Genomic DNA, 24,175 nt, shown 5'->3' on the forward strand with positions numbered 1-24,175 from the left:
AGGAGAACTAAAAATGACAAAAACTGAAATAGTGGAAACTTGTTCGCGGTCTGAGGAGCTCAGCATTTAGTACTTTTTTTTCTTTTTCGTTTTTTTCACGTGGTGAGTGATATTCTGTCTATAGTTCATGTTGAATGTTAACATTTGTTTTGGTTCTTTAAATGTTAGGGGTTTAAGAGAATCTGTTAAAAGAAAAGCCTTATTTTTGTACTGCAAAGGTAAAAAATCAAACTGTATTTTTCTACAAGAGACTCATTCATCTGATAGTGATGTATCTTTTTGGTCAAACCAATGGGGTAGCAAAATCCTGTTTAGCCATGGCTCAACGAGGTCGGGGGCTGTAGCAATTTTATTCAATAACTTTCCTGGGGATCTTGTAATACAACGGACTGACTTGAATGGTCATTGGTTGATTGCTGTAATGAGAGTTGAAAGTTTGTTTTTCATTTTAGTCAACGTTTATGGATATAATAATGAAAGTCAGAATAAAAATATGTTAGAAGATATAACTTTAAATATTTTTGAACTTAAAGATCGATACCCTACGGAATATATTTTAATGGGTGGTGATTGGAATATGACTCCTGATGAATGGACTGATAGATGGCCCTCAAGGACAGGTAGACCACAAAAAAATAACCTAATTATAGATTTTTTGATAAACAACAATTTGACAGATATTTGGAGAGTAAGAAATCCAGGAATTAAAAGCTTTTCCTGGTTTAAACCAAATGGAGCTTGTAAATCTAGAATAGACTATTGGCTAGGAAGTGACAACATTCTTAACCACACTGTAAAAGTTGTGATGTCAAATGCACCTCTTTCTGATCATTGCTTTATTGAACTATGCTTAGAATCGGAAATTAGACAATCAAATAAAAGAACTTATTGGAAGTTCAATGCCAAACTTTTACAAAATGAAGATTACTGCAACATAGTCAAAAAAATTATAAAAGATATTATGGCTGACCATTTAATTGTAGGATATATCAGTAAGTGGGAATTCATTAAATTCAAAATTAGAGAATTTAGTATTCAATTCAGTAAAAACATAAGTCGAAAGCAAAGAGAATATGAATGTAAATTATTCCAAGAAATTACTTATTGCTGTAGTAAAGATGATCTAAATAGTCAAGAAAGGAGTAAACTTATGGAGTTGCAAACTAAATTAGATCAGCTCTACCTAAATAAAGCAGAAGGAGCTTTTGTGCGTTCACGCGCCAAGTGGATTGAGGAGGGGGAAAGAAATTCCTCATATTTTTTTAATTTAGAAAAGAGCAGACAGAAAAGAAATTTTATATCTTCCCTGTTAATTGATGGCATTGAATGTGACGACCCTAAAATTTTGGAGAATGAAACTTATACATTCTATTCCAATTTATACTCCTCACAGTTCTCCCAAGCAGATTGTGATGTCTTTTTTGATCAAATAGATAATCTGATCCCTAAAATTGATGAATCATTTAAGGAATTTTGTGAATCTGACTTTAGAATTGAAGAGTTAGATGCATCTGTTAAGAAAATGGCGCTTAATAAATCCCCTGGTCCAGATGGGCTTACAGTTAATTTCTTCCAATTTCTTTGGGAAGACTTAAGGGAAATTTTATTCAAAGCTATACTGGCCAGTATTGAAAAGGGAGAATTGATGTCTAGCATGAAACAAGGATTAATTACATTAATTCCTAAACCAAACAAAGATAAACGACAATTGGATAACTTAAGGCCCATAACTTTATTAAATACAGATTATAAAATTTTCTCTAGCTCAATTGCGACAAGGCTCAAACAAGGGGTTTCAAGTATAATTAGTGAGACACAATCAGGGTTTTTGAAAGACAGGAACATTCATAATAATATCAGATTGGCTTTAGACTTACTGGACTACAATGATCTAATTAGTGATGACAGTTTTATTCTTTTCTTGGACTTTTATAAAGCTTTCGATTCAATAGAACATCCTTTTATTTTAGAAACACTAACTCGATTTGGATTTGGGGATAAATTTAGGAAGATAATAGATATACTGTATAATGATATAAATAGCTCTGTGTCGTTAGGCTATGGCACTGGTAAAAGATTTAGCGTCAAAAGAGGAATTAGGCAAGGGTGTGGAAGCTCTCCGCTGTTATTCATAATGGTTGTGGAGATGCTCGCAATTTTAATTAAAAACAGCAGCGTTGCCGGAATTGAGATTATGGATAATTTTTTAATAATTAGTCAACTTGCGGATGACACTACTCTTTTCTTAAAAAATGAACATCAGATTCCCCTGGTAAAACAAATAATCACTACATTCTCAAAAGCTTCAGGCTTAAAGTTAAATTTAAATAAATGTGAACTATTGGCGTTAAAGGAGTGTCATTCACAATTACTGTACGATATAAAGGTGAAGAAGGAGGTAAAATATTTGGGCATCACAATTTCAAAAGATCACAAAGTCTTAGAAAAAGTAAATATTTCAGATAATGTTGACAAATGTAAGACAATCTTAAATAAGTGGTTACAAAGAGACATCACAATTTTTGGAAGAATATTATTAACCAAAATGGATAGTTTATCTAGATTTATATAGCCAGCTTACTCTTTATCAATATCAAATAAAGTTATTAAAACAATTAATAGCTTGAATTTTAATTTTATTTGGAGGAATAAGTGCCATTATATATCTAAAGATGATTTGGTTAAACCATACATTGAAGGTGGTGGAAACGCAATTGACTTCGATATAATGAATGGTGTTTTGAAACTTAAATGGTTAAAATCCTTCCTAAATAATCCACACTCCATTTGGTTTTTTATACCAAGTAAGGTCTTTAACACATTGGGGGGTATCGATTTTCTCCTAAAGTGTGACTTTGAAATTACTAAGCTACCTGTTAAACTCTCTGAATTCCATAAACAGGTCCTTCTTTATTGGAAAATGTTATTTAAACATAATTTCACTCCACATAATAGCCCAATTTGGAACAATAGATATATACTAATGAACAGAAAATCTATTTTTATTCAAGATTGGTTATCAAAAGGTGTTTGGGCAATTGCCCATTTTGTAGATGAGGAAGGACATGTTCTAGAACATCAAGATTTTTGCCAAAAGTTTAATATCCAATGTTCTAAAAGTAAATTTAATCGGGTTATAAAATCCATTCCATTGTCACTTAAAAACATAGTTGTAAATGATATAATATATTCTGACATATCCCCCAAGTTAAGGCATTTATATATAGATGATATTCGATTTTGTGATGTTAAATGCAATAATAAGTTTCTAAGATCTTCATTAAGGAGTCTTTATTCTCCAAATTTACTTAGACGTAATTACATATTAAAAGATTTCCAAAGGGAAGAAATTGAAAAAATAAGAACTGATTATATCACCTTCCCTATCCCTCCTAAAGGGAAAGAAGTCCAATTTAAAATTTTGAATAAAATTTACCCGACAAATAGACTCCTTGGTGATAGATTCAAAATAGAAACTGGTAATTGTGTATTTTGTGAAACAGAAGAGGAGGATTTGGACCATCTATTCTTTTTGTGCAATTTTATACAAATATTTTGGTTGGATTTTCATACCTGGCTTTTTTCCAGTGGGATTCAAATTACCCCACTTACCTTAAATATGATCATGTTTGGAGTGTTTTTGAAAGAAAAGAAAGCTAATTATGGTGTTAATGTGTTATTAATCTTGTGCAAGCAATTTATACATAAATGTCGTTTTTTTAAGACCAAACCAACACTAGCTTACTGGAAAAACGACTTAAACCTGTTGGTTAAATCTTTGACTTTAGTTAAAAAGAAAAAGGCTGCTTTTTTTGTCTCCTTTGTGGAAGATTTTGATTTAGTGAGTTAATAATCTGTTAAATTATGTGACCCCATCTTTATATATATTTTTTTTTCCTATGTATGAAAGTTGTTAATATGTAAGGAATGTTTATTCTCTGAATGTATAATATATGGTGCATTTTGTTTGTATGTTATCTTTACTAATAATAAAAAAATAAAAAAAAATTTAAAAAAAAGTTTGCAGCAGCTATACAACAGTGGCCTCTAGAGGTGTTTACACACTATGACCAAATCAGACAATGCAACACAACACGCAGGTCGCCTCAATGAATTGATTCAGCTTGTAGCAGTGACTTGTTAACTTCTCATTTGTCAAGCATATCTCCCATGAATGATATGAAATCATTTAGAGACATAACATTGACATCACAAAGCAGAAGCTGCAATCAGTTTTTAGGAAAGTGAGTTTAATAGGAGTAGGTAAAATAATGCAGTAATTTCTTAGTTTTATAATCCCTTTATAAATCATGTTGGCTACAGCCTATTTAGCAGTGCAAAAGGAGCATCGGACAAACAAACAAACGAATAAATAAACAGTCAACAACAACAAAAAAGTTAGTACCCAGGGATAAAAATGTTGTGTATGAAAGGGAAACCTAATGGACAGATGTGATGCCTGAACAGTGGTGGCTTTAAGTGATGTATCAACTCAAACATGCATCCATGGTCTGTGTTACATAAGTACGATGATCGGTGGTGACGGTTGGCGCCGCTTTGGAAGCAGAAACTGTTGGTTTGAAAGCCTTCAGTGTCTCCTTGTGGCGGGACTCTTATACTGCACTGTAAGATGTCGAGCAGTGTCAGCCGTATGCTAGAAAGTGATACATTAAAATTCCTGGGGTCACCATGAAGAGCTTACTTCCTTTCTTGCTCAGTGTGTAAAATGTGGTACTTAATGGATTGAAAAGAAAAATGATGGCACCCTTGTAGTTCACACAAGTGGTGATGATTCAGGGTTTTAATTTGTAAGGTTTGAATTTTGAGCCATCATAAATTTTAAAAGAGGAAAGTATACTATTTAACATATGTTAAGTCAAAGCTAATATAGCTGCTCATATATAGCTACTTATAATTTGAAGAGCTGCCTACACCAATGAGTAGACTTCCCAGAATGGAAACAGCACTCTTTGTGTGGTTTGAGAAAACAGTCAAGTTGTTAAGAACTATGACTGAGAAGGATGTGCCTGTGTACAGCAGCAGGCTGCCTTCCTAGAATTTGGATATCCCCCGTGCGCTCGTCTCTGCATTATGTGCATTACCTCTCTTGGAAAATTAAAACCACAGCAGCTTTTTATAGTTTTTTTCATTCACTATCAGCTTACACCAAAAGTCTACTCTGAAAAAGATTATTCAAAACATGCAACACAGAATAAAACAAGTTTAAATTAAAATTAAAGAAATCAAAATCTTGTGGACGTATGCCTTTTACATGTTGGCAAAATATTTAGGATGAGATGGAGATATAACACTCATGCACCCTGAAAATTATGAAGGTCTAAATATGTATCAAAGGGGCTCACTGAACATCAGTGGCTTTCTATGGGGCAAACGTACTTAAACCAGCCACTGTGACCATTGCGGCAGAGCAGAATGAATGATACTGATGGGGACTAAGAGGGTTTGTAGTTAAATTCCTGCTCTTACAGGATCAGTGAGTGTCTGTTTAAAGATTATTAACATACTTTTACATCACTATGGAACACCAGCATTTCTGCAGAGGACAGAACTCCCTGCTTTAATCTACCAAGATGCTCTGTGTTATGTTGTCATGGCAATATGAAGTCAAATAAATACAAATATACAAAAATGCACATTTAAAGGAGGACAAGAAGACAGGCAATTGGAAGAGCTTTTGAAGCAGGAAAACTTTTCTGGATTTCTCTTAATTTAACTGGAAATTTTGCGAATACAAGTCAAGAAGAAAACAAGGAGGCAGCTCGTTGGATTATATCTGAGGACAGGATGCATAAAGGAGAAGCATGAGGAGAGAGAAAACAGCAGAGCGATGGTGCAGAGCCAATCATGGATCAAGTCGAAGAAGCAAGCATCAAAACTGTGAGTAAACATAACACACAAAGAGTTAAAAATTACTGTGCTGATTAAGGAAACATTAAATTTGGTTAGTTTGGGGTCTGCAGCTTCAGGTTTGTGGATTCAGTTGGTCTAAAAATTAAGGAAAGACAAAAAATGTTTCTTTTGAAAGGTTGTTGGAGGATTCTTACTGTAAGAAATATCTGGGTGTGCATCTGCTTTTATTTAAAAAGGTTGAATTTTATTTCGTCACATTGGAAAGGGAAAATTGGAGGATCGGGACAATAATGTGGCCAAATTTACTGTTTCCTTAATCAGAACAATAATTTTGATCTGAACTAGAAATTGTAAAATGGGTTATTTTCCTTCTTCTCTACTGATCACTGTGTTAAATGTTGAGTTACTTGTCAGTCTACATTAATGTTAATGGTACTTTTAAAAAATGCAGTTTATTCGTAATTTTGTAGAAAAAGGCTCTGCACCTGTGAAAAAAAACAAGTATCCACACCCCCAAAATCACTGTGGATCAGAGTAGCTAAGCCCTGGTTAACTGCAATTATATTACAGGAGATGAAAAATATTGGAATGATTGAAAGAAACAAAGATTGCTTTAGGGTTTGAAGATTTGACTTTCTTATTGAAAGAGACGAAAACTAATCTATGTGTGACACTGAGAAAAAAACTGAACGCTTAAAAGATCTGGAGGTCTGACTGTTGTTATACAAATGTGCAAACTTGTTTTAATGACATTAGAAAGAAAAATGGGATGTTTAAAAAGGTAATATATAAAATAGTTTCTATATTACTTGAAAAAATGATGTTGGTTAGCGCTGCTGTATTTGGAAAAATGCTGGCTCACCCCTGGTCTATACAGACAATAATCCCCTCACATATGTGATGAGTACTGCAAAGCTGAATGCAGTAGGCCACCGCTGGGTAGGTGAGCTGGCAGATTTCAGGTTTGATGTCAAATACAGGCCGGGGAAGGTGAACATCGATGCAGACTCATTCTCTCGGTTTCCACTTGACATTGACACCTACCTCACAAAGTGTACTGAAGAGCTGACGAGAGAGGCCATTCAGGCTACATGGGAGGGTTGTGAGTCTGCAAAGAGACAAGATGCTGCATATGTCGCTGCCCTGTGCCTAACATGCCCAGCCAGAGACACCTGTGAACATGTCACCATTGCAGCCTGTCACAGTGACCTGGTAAAATCCCAAAGGAAGGATCCCTCTATCAGTTAACTTATCAAACTGAAAGAAACAAAATCAGTAATAACTAATGATGGCAGAAGGAGAGCCAGTGGCCCTGTGAGAGAGCTTATGCACGAGTGGGGAAAGCTTCATATGGAAAATCAGCTGCAACATCGTACAGCGGCTCAGCGAAGGCAGCTTGTGCTGCCAGCACAATATCATCTCCTAGTGCTTAAACATCTCCATGATGACTTGGGTCACGCAGGGCAGAGAGGGTCATTCACTTGGCACGGGACCGTTTCTACTGGCCTTTTATGAAGAAGGACATTGAGGCGTATGTGACTAGAAAACACCCCTGCATTAAGCAAAAGAAACCAGTCAAACACATCAGTAACCCTACGAAACCAGTGACTGTGAAAACTCTGAAACAGCCAGAGTACAGTACTGGCTTAGAGTATCACCACAAGCTCAGCATCAAACAGTGAATATGAGAGCAACAATCCGGTTTGGATCTTGCACTTGTGTCTATCCCATTTACCTCGTGCCGCTGGGCCGTGACAGATGTCATATATGGCATACAGCTTGGTGTCATTTATGTCATACAGCCTTGTCTCATGTATGCACTCAGCTTGAAGTCCTGGAACGAGACAGCTTGATATCGTATATGCATTCAGATTGATGTCATATAGGCATACAGTATGATGTCATATAGGCATACAGTATGATGTCATATAGGCATACAGTATGATGTCATATAGGCATACAGTATGATGTCATATTTCACCACAAGCTCAGCATCAAACAGTGAATCTGAGAGCAACATATCAGCTGCAGAGGAATCCAGAGAGAGTCCAGAAAATAAATACACATTTTATATGTCAGAGCAACCCAGAGTTACCTCACCTGAAAGGGAAACTGAACAAGAACAAATTTCCTCTGTTCATTATCTCTCCTGTTTTACAGGATTGTAATCTGTGGTCACGCCCACTACAGCAAGGCCTGTAACATGAACAAATAAATACCACCAACAAGTGTCCCTAGGGGACTGGCGAGACTTTTAAGGCAAGTGATTACTTGCCAGGTTACCACATAGAATACCTAAGCTATTAACTAGCATCAATAAGTCAGTCACTAATATCCCTTGGCAGGTGATTAGCATCCCCTGGCCTAGTTACTGTCTAGTAACTAGTAACTATTTAACACCAATTCATATTATTTGTTAGATTCACTTTTCTTCTTACTTTAGTCAAAAGTCTGTTGACCTAAATATGTTCAAAGTTGCATCATCTTGATATTTACACCAGTGTTGTACAACTCTGAGTGCATTCTGCAACTGATGGGAGGGAAAGGACTCCTTAGCACGACCATTAGAAAAGCCCCTACAGCGCACAAGTAGTTTGGTGTTTAAGTGGCTCAGAGGATCAAGGACAGGAGCAGTGACAAAAGTTATCCTCTCATCACGGTGAATTGTGTGCGCCTTATACAACAGGACAGCAGGAGAGAGCTGGACCATTTTTGGTGCCTAGGTATTTTGTGCAGGCGAAGCAATGAAAAACTCACAACTGCATTTCTTAGTCTGACAGGACAGGATGATCACCCTGAGGCGCTTAAGAGAAGAAATCCAGACCCTTTAACGTTCAAGGAAATTGTGACACATTAGTACAAACAAATAATCGTTAATAAATCAATATCAGTGACTTAAAATCACAGGAGATGCAGGATGAGTTATCCAGATTCATTTAATAATTAACCAACAAATTTAGATTGTCCAATTAATGTTGCTACTAATTCCCTGATTGATACATTTCTTTACATTTGCCCATTTTTTTGTTGATTCAGAAATAATTCATTGATCAAATTAAACTCCAATTCCTGCAAGCTTTGGCAAAGCTGAGCATGTTCGGTCTGTTGTGTATACAGTTGTGGCTCTAAATACAAACTGAAGTGGCAAAGTGCACAAAAGCAAACTTTGTACCACTGACAAAACATTAGACCACAACTGTATTCATAACTCAGGCTGACTCAGGCTCTGTTAGAGCTTCTGCTCTGTAACCCTGTTTTGCTTGACATCAATAAGTCATTTGAGCCAGGGATGATTCTGAAGTTCCTCTAGGGTGAGGCGGTCTTCATGGTTCTGACAGTAACAACCCAACAGAAAACACTTGCAGTCTGCTCAGAAATACAACAGAGGGGTTTGAGTTTATCACGTTGGTGTTTATATAAGTCTGCGTGTGCATAAGTGATACAGATAAAGACAGATAACACCGAAAACAGAATTTTCAAGCCTTGTAATGCGACAGGTTAAAGAATTAACATTCAGCTTACCCTCTGAAATGTCAGTGTGCATCTCAGATGTGTTGTTGTCATCAGGGATGACAACACGTACCAGCCAATCCATCACCGCACCCAGCTGCAAAACTGTGACGCAATCTGCTGTGGTGGCATTAAAGTCCTGCCAGTTTACAGCGGCTGATTTGGTCCTTAAAATCCAGAGAGTAATTATTCATGGTAAGGAATTCATGTGGACGCTAAGCGTGTGGGCAGGCAAGGACATTTAAACAGTGAGGCTGACGACCTACCATTTCTTCGTGTGACTGCTTCTGCTCTAAAAGGGACTCCAATGCCAAAATCGATGAATTTGACACATAGAAATGCTGGATGATCAGGCGATGTGTCAAACACAATATTGTCTGGCTTAATGTCTCGATGGAAGACACCCTTGGATTGCATTTCAGCGTCTGCATGTACCAGCTGTCTCATTATGACCCGACAGACAAATGAAAAATACGTTCAAATAATCAGATTTACATTATCCATTAAAGATTGCCACTAGAAGAATTGTAAAGTGCACACATAAGAAGCCATACTGGGAAATTGTCTTCTCTGCGTTTTCCAAAGAAGACAGTCCCAAAGCCTCCTTCACCCAGCTTATCCTGCTCTTCGTATTTTTCTTCAAAGTCCTCTACAGAGAGACAAAACTAACACAGGGGTTGTGATTAGTTGTATGTAGGAAAGCTGACTTTGCCTCAATGTACACATTCATACAGTCTTTGTTAGAAGCTTCCTAGTGATTAGCAGATGGATAGCAGCTAAACTCTGAGAGCTTGGGAAAGAGGCTCTATCACTGCAGGTGTGGTGTGAACTTACCTATGTACTTCTTACCTTTAGTGTGACTTTTGTATGTGCTGTGTGTATCTGACTCGTAGACGGAGCAGCTGGCCTCCTCCTGTGAGCTTGATGTCTTGCTCTTTTTACTGCGTGGTTGTTTTGTTCCATCGCTGCTTGACTTTCCTTTGCTGCTCTTCTTTCTGAAAGCAGCTGCAAAAACCAAAACCAATTAGACCTCTGAACTCCACACAGGCCTACAGATGATCAATAACTGTAAAACAAAAAATCTCTGAATGTCTCACTTACACTTCTCCAAGACAAGATGGCTGAGGCCTGGGGTTGGACTTTTGCTGTCCTTGCTTCTTTTGGAAGCTTTTTCCAGTCTTTCTGTGGCACAATCTTTGCGTTTGGAGCTCTTGATTCGCCCATCTGACGTCCTGTCCTCTATCCTGAGGAACCAGGGATCAGTGTGGCAGTCTGCAGTTTGTACAAAGATCACTTGCTTACTACTGAATCAAAACACCTGAAGTAAAAGCCCCAAATTAAGATGAATTTAACAGGTAAAGGAGACTTTACTCACCTAGATATTTACGCACACCCACAGCACGTGGTGTGGTAAAGGTCGGCCAAGATTTTGACCACATGTCAGAAACTGGTTCAAAATTGTACTAAACTCACTTGAACTCTGACTTTGTCTGCACTTAGAACTATCACAAGACATTAAAACAAAACATCGGGCATTGATGACATCACAGCAATCTAACATTCTAATCTATGCAAACTGTCTCCAAGGCTACATAATATCAAATTAAATCATAGCAAAGGAGTAAAAAGCAGGATCAGTCTTAGGGTGTATGTTACATGTTTGCCAGTTTGGATGAGTGAGTGCAATACTTCATCGGCCTGAGTTGTAGCAAGCTGTTGAACCTGCTGAGAAACTTTTCTTTGTCCACTCTGCCCCAAACTTCACATGCTCCATAAAAGTGGAGGCCTAGAGACCTCTGCATAGTTATTGCAATTAGCATTAGGTTATCAGTGTCATCTGATATACAGTGGCTTGCAAAAGTATTCGGCCCCCTTGAACTTTTCCACATTTTGTCACATTACAGCCACAAACATGAATCAATTTTATTGGAATTCCACGTGAAAGACCAATACAAAGTGGTGTACACTTGAGAAGTGGAACGAACATCATACATGATACCAAACATTTTTTACAAATAAATAACTGCAAAGTGGGGACACCTGGCTGGAGATGCTCACTCAAGGACAACACCATACCATCCAAATGGCAACCCATTTCCAGCTGAGCCATTTAATTGGATATTTCTTCAAATGCTAAGGACACTGGAGGAGAAGGCAAAGAGCAGCTGGAAAGAGCATCTGCCTCAGATAGTACATGCATACAACTGCACCAGGCATGAGGCAACAGGCTTTTCACCCCACTACCTCTTGTATGGTCGACACCCCCGTCTCCTAGTAGACTTAATTTTTGGCCTGTTAGCCAGAGATGGGACTGAAAGACCTCAGAGCTATGCCAGATTTGCGTCTCTACTGTGATGTCAAATATCAATACCAGAATGTGTGTCGATGTATGTGCATTCATTTGTGCATGCGTGGAGATCTGAGGTTGGCTGGTAGGGTGGACCTCTGTGCATAATCACAAGTGTGTGCAAACATTTCCATGATTGGATTTCTTGGAATTTGGTTTCTTTGGGGGATTTTTTCAAGTTTTTGTAATGTGACAGGTTAAAGAATTAACATTCAGCTTCCCCTCTGAAATGTCAGTGTGCATCTCAGATGTGTTGTTGTCATCAGGGATGATGTGACGTACCAGCCAATCCATCACCGCACCCAGCTGCAAAACTGTGACGCAATCTGCTGTGGTGGCATTAAAGTCCTGCCAGTTTACAGCGGCTGATTTGGTCCCTAAAATCCAGAGAGTAATTATTCATGGTAAGGAATTCATGTGGACACTAAGCGTGTGGGCAGGCAAGGACATTTAAACAGTGAGGCTGACGACCTACCATTTCTTCGTGTGACTGCTTCTGCTCTAAAAGGGACTCCAATGCCAAAATCAATGAATTTGACACATAGAAATGCTGGATGATCAGGCGATGTGTCAAACACAATATTGTCTGGCTTAATGTCTCGATGGAAGACACCCTTGGATTGCATTTCAGCGGCTGCATGTACCAGCTGTCTCATTATGACCTGACAGACAAATGAAAAATACGTTCAAATAATCAGATTTACATTATCCATTAAAGATTGCCACTAGAAGAATTGTAAAGTGCACACATAAGAAGCCATACTGGGAAATTGTCTTCTCTGCTTTTTCCAAAGAAGACAGTCCCAAAGCCTCCTTCACCCAGCTTATCCTGCTCTTCGTATTTTTCTTCAAAGTCCTCTACAGAGAGACAAAACAAACACAGGGGTTGTGATTAGTTGTATGTAGGAAAGCTGACTTTGCCTCAATGTACACATTCATACAGTCTTTGTTAGAAGCTTCCTAGTGATTAGCAGATGGATACCAGCTAAACTCTGAGAGCTTGGGAAAGAGGCTCTATCACTGCAGGTGTGGTGTGAACTTACCTATGTACTTCTTACCTTTAGTGTGACTTTTGTATGTGCTGTGTGTATCCGACTCGTAGACGGAGCAGCTGGCCTCCTCCTGTGAGCTTGATGTCTTGCTCTTTTTACTGCGTGGTTGTTTTGTTCCATCGCTGCTTGACTTTCCTTTGCTGCTCTTCTTTCTGAAAGCAGCTGCAAAACCAAAACCAATTAGACCTCTGAACTCCACACAGGCCTACAGATGATCAATAACTGTAAAACAAAAAATCTCTGAATGTCTCACTTACACTTCTCCAAGACAAGATGGCTGAGGCCTGGGGTTGGACTTTTGCTGTCCTTGCTTCTTTTGGAAGCTTTTTCCAGTCTTTCTGTGGCACAATCTTTGCGTTTGGAGCTCTTGATTCGCCCATCTGACGTCCTGTCCTCTATCCTGAGGAACCAGGGATCAGTGTGGCGGTCTGCAGTTTGTACAAAGATCACTTGGTTACTACTGAATCAAAACACCTGAAGTAAAAGCCCCAAATTAAGATGAATTTAACAGGTAAGGGAGACTTTACTCACCTAGATATTTACGCACACCCACAGCACGTGGTGTGGTAAAGGTCGGCCAAGATTTTGACCACATGTCAGAAACTGGTTCAAAATTGTACTAAACTCACTTGAACTCTGACTTTGTCTGCACTTAGAACTATCACAAGACATTAAAACAAAACATCGGGCATTGATGACATCACAGCAATCTAACATTCTAATCTATGCAAACTGTCTCCAAGGCTACATAATATCAAATGAAATCATAGCAAAGGAGTAAAAAGCAGGATCAGTCTTAGGGTGTATGTTACATGTTTGCCAGTTTGGATGAGTGAGTGCAATACTTCATCGGCCTGTGTTGTAGCAAGCTGTTGAACCTGCTGAGAAACTTTTCTTTGTCCACTCTGCCCCAAACTTCACATGCTCCATAAAGGTCGAGGCCTAGAGACCTCTGCATAGTTATTGCAATTAGCATTAGGTTATCAGTGTCATCTGATATATATGACATTTACAGTACAGTACTCACACATGACATAGGAGGGAAGAAATATGAACTTTTTGACATAAATTTGATCATATGAAATTGGATTTTTTTAAAATATGAAATAATGTAACTTTTTCCTTCCGTCATACTTCAGAATTATAATATCTTAAGTTTTGAACATTTTTAAACATTTAAGTTTGCTCCTACATGGACGTGCTCCACAATCATTGGTCAGTCATGTTAAAATCCATTATCAGTGGAAAACAAACCTGATCCTCTACTAGAGGCGATTGTGTAATACCTTTTAGACATAACACTCAGCAAACAGTTATTATCAGTTAAAGGTAGTGAGATTTGGAGTGATACATGACACATGATGGAATAAGACACGCAGGCTTAATGCACATAAGTCTGCACACATCCAGACATTAACAGATACACACACATGGCCACCCTTTATATTGGCGGACCTCCGCCAGGCCACACTGCCCTCCCCTTCTCAGAGAAATCCTCAACAGAAGAGTTGAGAAACACAAAAACTTGTGAAATCTGAATGTTCTGGTGAGTCTCCATCTGTTACAGGTGGGTGCTGCCTGGACTGTCTCAAGACAGACCAGACCAGGTGCACCACAGACACTTCAAACCTCATCTCAGGACAAAAACCAAAAGAACAACATAAAAAATGAGAAAACTTGCCTTAGAAACATGCAGGGTTAGAGGAGACGGCAGCCGTGTAGAGGTGAGCCTGTGTGAGTCTCTTTTCTTTTAGTGAACAACAGAAAAACAGAAAAAAGAAAGAAAACTTACCTTAAAAATCTGTAGGGTTGTTTTCTCTGAGACATGTTGGAATCTGTAAACAGTTACTCCGAAAAGGATCCAGATGTTTCAAAATACTTCTCTGGCGAACGTTTCAATTCTGCGAACATAAATGCTGTGATTAATGGACTAAAAGTCATCGCTTCTTACCCATATTTATGGATTTAAGGATCAAAGGATCAAATTGGTGGTAAGATTCTAAATATATGTGATGTCATGATCCTGTTAAATAGTCCCAATTTCAAGCCTCATGTGAGGGCAAAAACCACAAGAACAGCATAAAAAAGGAGAAAACGTACCTTAGAAACATGCCGGGATACAGGAGACTGCAGCACTGCAGAGGTGAGGACACGCATCTGTTTGAAATAAACAAAACAATAAGCACAGTTATACATACACACACACACACTCCCAAAAACTAGCCAGCCCTCATGAGGAGGTTGCGACGCCCTCCAGGTGCGGGAAAGAAAGCAGGAAAAACCGGGAGTGGGCCGCCTCACCGCTCTTAACATTGGTGGACCGCCCCAAAGAAATCCAAACATGGAAATGCTTGCACACACATGTGATTATGCATAGAGGTCCATCCTACCAGCCAACATCAGATCTCCACGCATGCACACATGAATGCACATACATTTACACACATCCAGAGATAAACTCCCCCAAAGAAACCAAATTCCCAGAAATTAAAACATGGAAATGTTTGCACACACTTGTGATTATGCGTAGACGTCCACCCTACCAGCAAACCTCAGGACTCCACGCAGGCACACATGAATGCACATACATTTACACACATCCAGAGATAAACTCCCCAAAAGAAATCCGAACATGGAAATTTTGCGCACACTGCACACACATTCAGAGTTCTGAATGTACTGGTGAGTCTCCACCTGTTACAGGTGGGTGCAACCTGGACTGTCTCAAGACAGACGAGACCAGATCCACCAAAGAAACTGCAGATGTGCATCTTTTTGAAATATATAACACAATAAACACAGTCGTGCAGACACATACACTCACACAGGCTGCGAAAGCCTAGCCAGCCCTCGTGATGGTGTGGCACCACCCCTCAGGCGTGTGAAAGAAAGCAGAAAAAACCCAGACTGGGCCGCCTGGCCACCCATTATAAAGGTGGACCTCCTCCGGAGAGAAACCCTTTATAGAAGAGTTGAGAAAGACAAAATTTGTGAGGTCTGAATGTTCTGGTGAGTCTCCACCTGCTGCAGGTGAGTGCAGCCTGGACTGTCTCGAGACAGACCAGATCAGCTGCACCACAGACACTTCATACCTCATCTCAGGAGAAAAACTGAAAGAGCAACATAAAAAAGGAGAAAACCGACCTCAGAAACATGACCAACATCTGTTTGATTAGACTAACAAATAATGGTTGGCCATTTTCAGGTCCTCGCCTAACCTTCAGTCGATGTTCGAGGTCATCGAAACGCTTAGGTTTTATATCGACTTTCCTTGGACTGATAATCTGTCTCGTATTGAAATTGTTCTTTGGTCAGTTTTGCCTGTTGCAGAATTTCAGGGTCGCTCTTGTTGACTTTAATAGCCACGATCTGTCTGTTTGCTCTGTGAATTGGTTAGAAACAAAACTGAACTTGTTTTGGTTTCTGTCCTAAAATGTTCTCAAAACGTCTCGAAAGGGTTTGGGTTGGTGTCAGGTCAACGTCCGTTATGCTATAAAGTATAATAGGTGAGCGCTGGTATTTATGGGTTTTGGGATCAAAGCAAAGCTACCAGTCATACAGGATCAAAGCAAAGTTACCGCATCACAAGGGATCAAAGTGATTCTAATGTATGCGCAGGCGCACACACACATGTTTGTTTGTGTAATATTGTTCACACTGAATTTGACCGTAGGAAATTTAATATGAGTCAATCAAAGAAAATGTTAGTTTTGAAGAATTTTGAAATTACGAAACTGACAATTACGAGAATTGTTTTTTTTTTCTTTTGCATAACATGTCGAGCTTTTCTGTATATAGTCATTTCGTACAAGAAATTGATGAAAATGTTCTATTTTATTTTAACAATCATCAACTTCATATGCAGGTTTCGTACGGGTGCTTGAAATCCTTGAACAATCTTGGATTTTAATATTGTAGTGCTTCTATTTGGGATTTTGTGCTTAAAACGTCTTGAAACTGTATTTCATTCACCACAAATAACTATCTGATTGAATAGTTTTCTTATCAGATAGAGAAATAAAAAGTCTAAAAGCAACATTTCTCTGCCTGGGCTGCCTTGTACCTCTGCACGTCAGTCTGTTTCAATTTGTGACCCCCCACCCCCTCCCCGAACAGTCGGGGGTGAGTGCACTAACGTGCCTGGAGGCCGTTTTAATGAGTGTTTGCTGGAAAACCAAAAATACAAGAAGGATTTGTACGTTTTCACAATGGGGGAGTTTGCGTAAGTCCTAGTAAATCATTTTCTCGAGTGTGTACGTTACACATGCTAATTTTTAAAATCGTTTTTATTATTTTGCTAGCTAGCAAACTCGCGGGATAAATGATTGAAATGCACTCAGTGTGATGCAATACGGTGCCGCTATTATAACAGTTAGTTATTGCAGGGTAATTTATGGAATATGCTGTGAATTTAACCAAGATTACACAGCAGTAGCAGTAATGCGAGTTACTTCTCCAAAGTGAAAGCTTTAAACGTTAGCCCGATGCTTAACTAGCCAACTCAGGGCTTTCTGATTGAAGGCTAAAAGCGGCGTTGTCACCAAGTAAACAGAATATTGATTATATTTTTGTGTATTGCTGCAGTTTTTTCAAGTATTAACTTGGTGCTTTTGGCAACCTTAGGGGGAAATAATGGTAATATGACTGATCCATATGGACACAAAGAATATAGACTTTTTTGTGCTACCGAAGTTTCGTGGCTTTCATTCAAAATCTGTTTATCGTTAAACAACTTAAACATTATAATGGCTTCAAACTCACATTGAGGCCTGTGGGGCACTATCAGCCACTGAAACAGTAGACAAATGAATATTTCATACCTGAAGGCTGCCTGTTTATCTAAGGGAGATGAACAATACATTATAATTGTATATAATAATATCACAGATGATAGATTAAATAGGTTTTTGATAGATGCTTGAGCATTTTTAAAGTCTTATATGTTGAATTGAACTGAGTATGTCATCTGTTCAAAGCCTCTCCCAGTCAGTGCTGTTCTCTATGCCTGTCTTACTCTACATGATATTTTTTAACATCAGCATGCTAAAGGACTTGTTTGGAAGAGACTGCTATTTTATATGCTAAAATATGTTTTTCTTCTGGGCCAAGTTGGTGAAAACACTTTATTATCCTCTAATAGATTTTGTAAATGCTTGGTGATGGTAGTACCCAAAACTAGCTGCATCAGGTACTTCCCTGTGTATTTGGAGAGGATCAGAAGTCCCAGGAATAAAAAAAGCCCCCAAAACAAAAACGGCAACTAATTATTTATCTGCACAGCCGTACAAGTGGCTGACTGCTAGTTTGGTCCTCTGAGGCCGTGTCCTAGTCAGAGTGTCTCGCTAGATTTCTCTCTCTTCTGTTAATTGAGCGTTTTTTGATTGTTTGTTTTGTTGCAGTTCTGGGTAATAAGTTAAATTAATAAAATAAATATTGTAATTGCATTTCTGTTTGTTCTGTACTTGCTAACTGTCAATTCAGAAGAAAATGTAGCTGCTGTCTTCCTGTTGCTGTTTGCCAACAAACTCAGTTCCTTTGCCCGATAATTTACTTTAAAAAAATGCCTACATGTATATTTATAAGCTGAGTTATTATATAGCTGAATAATTATATCTTTCAATTCATAACTAATAATGTTTTATTTTAAATTTGTGTCTGTGTCTTTTAGCTTCTTCTGCTTATTATTGTTATCCATCCATTTTCTTCTGCTTATCAAGGACTGGTTTACCCGGGCAGCAGCCTAAGCAGAGAAGCCCACATCTCCCTCTCCCCAGCCACCTCCTCCACTTCTTCTGGGATAACACCAAGACATCCTCAGGCCAGCTGAGAGATATAGCCTCTCCAGAGTGTCCTGGGTCTGCCCTGGGGCCTCTTTCTCCTTTTCTCATCAGCCTCTCTTCAACGTGAAGGAATAGCAGTTCTACTCTGAGCCCCTTTTGAGTAGCTGAACTCCTCAGCCTGTCTTTAAGGGAGAGGCAACACCCTTAGAGAAAGCTCATTTTTTTTCATCTGTCAGTCCTCTGCTCACCTGTCCCCAAACTCCTAAACGAGACCCAGAGAAGATTAAACTCCTCCGCTTGATGCTGCAAGTCATTGTTTTTTCTTGTCTTTTTCTCAACATTTTCCGATAATTCTAAAAATATATGTACAACAGTTTGTTTGTACAGTCAGCATTTGTATATATACAGCAGTATTCTCAAACAAGCAATAGTGAACGCACCTGTGTGAGGCAAATTCCACAATCACAGTTCAATCAGTCCCCCCACCCTGACACTTTTTTCCGCTTTAAGTGAGGAAATGGAATTAAATCTGGACACATCTTTATCTTTTTTGGACATATCAACATATCTTTTTACGGTTAAGAGAATATGGTCATCAGATTGGAGAAGCTGAACAATCAGAGCTGTGATAATGATATTTAAGGTGTGTTGACTGGTTCATAATGTCAGCTCATGTCAGAAAACATCCCATGCTAAAAGTTGCCACTAGCTGCTGGTTGATGGTGAATTTATTGTGTATTTTCCACAGTCTGTACAGATGAAGAGTAGCAGAGCTGGAGATGAGGCAGGAGGAAGTGTTGACTCAATTCAATTTCAGTTTATTTATATAGCGTTAATCACAACAACAGTCACCTCAAGACACTTTATACTGCAAGGTGGAGGCCCTATTGTAATACAGAGAAAACTAAATGATCAAAAAAAAACCTTTTGAGCGAGCACTTGGTGACTGTGGGAAGGAAAAACACCATTTTAACTGGAAGAAACTTCCAGCAGAACCAGGTATAGGGAGGGGCAGCCTCTGAGGACTGGTTGGGGTTGAGGGGAGGGAGAAAGGACAAAGGACACGCTGTGGAAGAGAGCCACTCTATGAGCTGTTCATTCAGTTTGTGGTTTAGCTTGACTCCATGACGTTTCGAACTAATGCTTTGCTCAATTAATGTTGCAATGAATTATGGGTGGATTTTACTGATATTCTATCTTTATGTTGTCACCAAACAGATCTACAGATTTGGGATAAGCTACAGGCTCCTCCACCCCTGCTGGCTCTTCTGTCCTGCCCAGGTTGGCGCTCCTGGTGCCCCCTCGTCAGGTCCAGCAGTCCTACCGTCCATCCAACAGCTCCTTCTCCCCTCTTACAGCCTCTATGGGAGCTCCATCTGTGGTGGCTACAGGCCTTACAGCTACAGCTATGGTGGCGGCTATGGTGGTGGCTACAGCCTGGGAGGATACAGACACACACCTCACCTTGAAGACGTCCCCCCCAGCAGGTTTGTGCAGCAGGTGGAAGAGATGGAACAGCAAGCACTTACATATTCACATGAGTACATTTTGTTGTTTTGAGAGGTGTACTCAACACAGGACAGTGGCTGCAGGTGCTAATTGTTTTGAGTTAAAGTAATTAAGGCTGCTGTTGTAAAGTTTGATAATAGAATCTGAACCTGGTAATGTTCAGGGCTGCAGTACACGTGTAAAGATGAGTCTGCTTGTATGACATCATATGTGCCTTTGTGTAACTCTGTGGCAAATAAATTGGGTACCATAGCTCCATATGCCATTAGTTACTTTACAAGTGTAAGGAAAAGCAGAAGGACTTGTTTTTGGTTAAGACCAGTTAAAATTATGAATGTCTTTCATTCAGTTTCCTTGCTTGGTTTAGACACTAACTGGGCGAGCGAGGAGGACGACCACGTGGTGGCCAGAGGAGAATATGACTTGACAGCTGCTTCTCAGGAGGAGCTTTCTATGCGAGCTGGAGAGATGCTCAACCTCGCTCCTAAAGGTGATGAGCTTTTTACTGGCTGCGGGACATTTGATTCTGAGTGCTTTGACCCAAAACCTTCTATTTTTGTTTTCCTTATCTTACAACTAACAGATGAGGGCTCTTCTTTTGTGTGAGCGTGCCCCATGTTTACATCTATCACAGTGTTTTCCTCTCCCTCGTGTTTAGAGCTACAGCCCCGTGTGCGTGGCTGGCTCCTGGCCAGTGTGGACGGTGAGACCACATGCTCGTCCCAGCCAACTACGTTAAGATTCTCAGCAAGAGAAGAGACCGCCGGGCCACAGATATGAGAGGCTCGCTCAGGCCCAGCAGGCAAACACGCAGGCACCCCAAACAACCTCGTCTGCACAAATACCCTAATCTGTGCCTCTCCTGCAGCCCATAAACGTACAGCATCTACCCACAACATGTACAGTACTTGAATGATCCATCTCGTCTTTCAGCTCAGTCTCGTCAGATTCATTAGGCTCAGCTGTGTCCCCCTCCTGTGTGCAGTTTCCTCGTTTCCCTCTGTGTGTATTTATAGTAGTGATGGCCAAACAAAGCTTTCTGAAGCATTGAAGCTTGTGTTGAAAAACGATTCATTACTGGAAGCTTTTTAACACAGTCCTCTCTGGTGACATCTGGTGGTCAAAAATATGAAGAGCAGCTTGAATCTACAAAAAAACTGAACTGCGTCATTATGATTGCCCACTCTACACAGTGGAATTCACAATTCACAATTGGACATCACTGATCACGTGACTGTGGCCAAACGAATCAAGCATCGACAGAGTGCTTCTGAAGCGGTGTGTTGGTGTTTTTTGACACACGCGCCGGAGCGTCAGCTTCAAGCGGGCCCTCACTAATTTATAGCATTTGTCCTCTTGTGTGTGTTACTGGTCCGTCTGTGCTCCTCCATGCTGTTTTTCCTGCTTGTCATCCTTCGTGTTTTAACTCCATTCCCTCGTGTCCAGGTTTGTTATTTGGTTCTCAGCTTTCCCAGTTTAGGTTTTCTTAGTTTTGTTTCTCACCTCCCTCGCCTTTTTTTGTATGTCACTCTCCATGAATAAAGCTCACTCACATCAGCAGTGCCTGCATCTTGGGTCCTCCATTCATATCTCAACACGCAAACCCTGACATTTATGGTGTAGTTACATACTACTAGGAAGTGCTGACAAAATATGAAATTATGATGCTATTTATATAGAGGCACAATACCAACACAGAACAGCGGGGACACAGAACCAAAACCTAAGAACTAACAAAGACACATCAAGAAATCAAAGATTAATAAAACAAAACAGAAAACACTGGGCCATCGACCCAGGACCGTGACATTCAGTTTCTCAAGGAATAATCAAAGCAAACATTTTTTTCTTTTTATGAATAAGAGATTTCCTTTTTTGGGTTACATGATGGTGTAAGTTCCAGCACAGCTCATTTAGTTTGCAGAAGTGCTCCGAGGCCCCTATGAAACATAATTGAAAGAATCTAATAAATTAGAGGGTGCAATAGCTGTAGTATGACTTTTTGTCCTCATGCTGCATGACGACTTTACTTTTTTTTGTTTTTTTGGTGGGAGGAAGTTGACATCTCAGTCCATTGTGACGTGCAGATCTTTGACTGGCTTATGAACTCCGTCAGGAGGAACTCTGCAGGAGAGGGAAACAAGGACAAACAAACCCAGCTTGGTAAAAAGGAACAAGAACAGAAAAAAATCAACATTATTACACATCCCTGATCTGTCATTTACACCACCTGTGGCGCTTGATTTATTGGTCACTAAACGTGGTGTGTGTTTGGTGCGTCACTGGCTGCGTGTTCTGTGTTATTTGTCGGTGGTGGGGTTTGGGCATTGATATTTGAAATCACAGCAGAGAGACTGGATGTGATGTCAGAACCCTCTAAATCTTGTAATTTACAGATATTTAATTCCAAATGATTTGACTGCATCGTTGTGTCTTTGAGTTATGACCCAAACTATCTATCAACTTTGTGAATGAATACACGTCCCCCCGTGACTCATAATTACACCACAGTTCAGATGGCATGAATGAGTCATGAGGTCACACCAACAGTGACAACATCAGCAGTGACATCACTAAAGTTGCCAGGTGAGTCCATAAATAGAACCCGTGACGTGGAGCAGATACCGCCGTTTGGACAATGCCACGACGCAGGTATAGACGCAAACATGCGAGGTCTTCTCGCCCCGTTCGCAGACGCAGGAGACCCCACAAGGCCTCCGGTGTCCGCAGACGTGGGAGAAGATACCGTGGCAGACATTAGACAATCTCAATAAACATGTAGGATGAACATCAAAACTGTGGTCCAATCAAGTTGTTTTTAGATAAGATATGTTGTTGTTGTTTTGTGCGTGTTTGTTATCAATGTTGTGAAAAAAGTTAAGGTTAGTAAGACATCAAGCACTGATTACTCGTAGAAAAGCACCAATAGGAGACAGAACAGGCTGCATACTAATTAGAAGGTGTTATTATTCAGTCTGTACATCGAATAGAAGGCACTAACCACAAGGTGATCTTCAATGCATCTCTGTGTTAATGCGAACAAGGTGAGAAGATCCCCACTAACTGCATGTCTTTAGACTGTGGGAGGAAGCCGGAGAGAACATGCAAACTCCACACAAAGACCCCGGCCTGATAGGGTTAGGGTCCTGAGTTCAATACCCTAACCCGGAACTGAACTCAGGAAAGAGGAATGGATGGGTGATGTTCATGTGTGCCCAGGTGTATGATGTGGCTCTTTGCGGTGACACAGTAAAAAATGTGGCTCTTTGTCTGTGACTGGTTGGCTGCCCCAGCCCCAGCCCTTCATGTATTTCAGTAAGTCTTTTTCCCCCCGTCTCCTCCTCTCGTTTACATGTTTTCCCCATGTGACCCATTCCTTCTGTCACGTGTGTTTCCCCCCCCCAGCCATCAAGTTCTGTTTGTGCTTAGTTATGTCCATGTCTCATCTCCAGTCCCCTTTTCCCTCTGTAACAACTGTTTGCTGAGTGTTATGTCTAAAAGGTATTGCACAATCGCCTCTAGTAGAGGATCAGGTTTGTTTTCCACTGATAATGGATTTTAACATGACTGACCAATGATTGTGGAGCACGTCCATGTAGGATCTTATAAATAAAAAATAAATTAAAAAAAAAAAAATAAAAAAAAATTAAAAAAAAAAAAAAAAAAAAAAATTAAAAAAAAAAAAAAAAAAAAAAAAAAAAAAAAAAAAAAAAGGATCTTATAAATACAACCAGCAAACTTAAATGTTTTCAAATGTTCAAAACTTAAGATATTGTATTTCTGAAGTATGACGGAAGGAAAAAGTTTGATATTTAAAAAAAATCCAATTTCATGTGATCAAATTTATGTCACAAAGTTCATATTTCTTCCCTCCTATGTCATGTGTGAGTACTGTACTGTAAATGTCATATATATCAGATGATACTGATAACCTAATGCTAATTGCAATAACTATGCAGAGGTCTCTAGGCCTCGACTTTTATGGAGCATGTGAAGTTTGGGGCAGAGTGGACAAAAAAAAGTTTCTCAGCAGGTTCAACAGGTTGCTACAACACAGGCCGATGAAGTATTGCACTCACTCATCCAAACTGGCAAACATGTAACAT

General features: G+C 39.5%; 1 protein-coding gene across 1 annotated transcript in view; it reads left to right on the forward strand.

Moving 5' to 3' along the window:
* Positions 1–20,849, forward strand: part of LOC134639753 (peroxisomal membrane protein PEX13-like) — a 32,204-nt gene extending 11,355 nt beyond the window's left edge. Inside the window, exons 3-5 of the mRNA XM_063491128.1 lie at positions 19,779–20,047; positions 20,437–20,559; positions 20,728–20,849. Coding sequence (XP_063347198.1) covers positions 19,924–20,047; positions 20,437–20,559; positions 20,728–20,849 — 369 coding nt within the window. The 5' untranslated portion in view covers positions 19,779–19,923. The remainder of the gene's footprint in view (positions 1–19,778; positions 20,048–20,436; positions 20,560–20,727) is intronic.
* Positions 20,850–24,175: the final 3,326 nt, after the last annotated feature.

The sequence above is a fragment of the Pelmatolapia mariae genome, linkage group LG13, assembly GCF_036321145.2.
Source record: "Pelmatolapia mariae isolate MD_Pm_ZW linkage group LG13, Pm_UMD_F_2, whole genome shotgun sequence".
Taxonomy (NCBI): domain Eukaryota; kingdom Metazoa; phylum Chordata; class Actinopteri; order Cichliformes; family Cichlidae; genus Pelmatolapia; species Pelmatolapia mariae.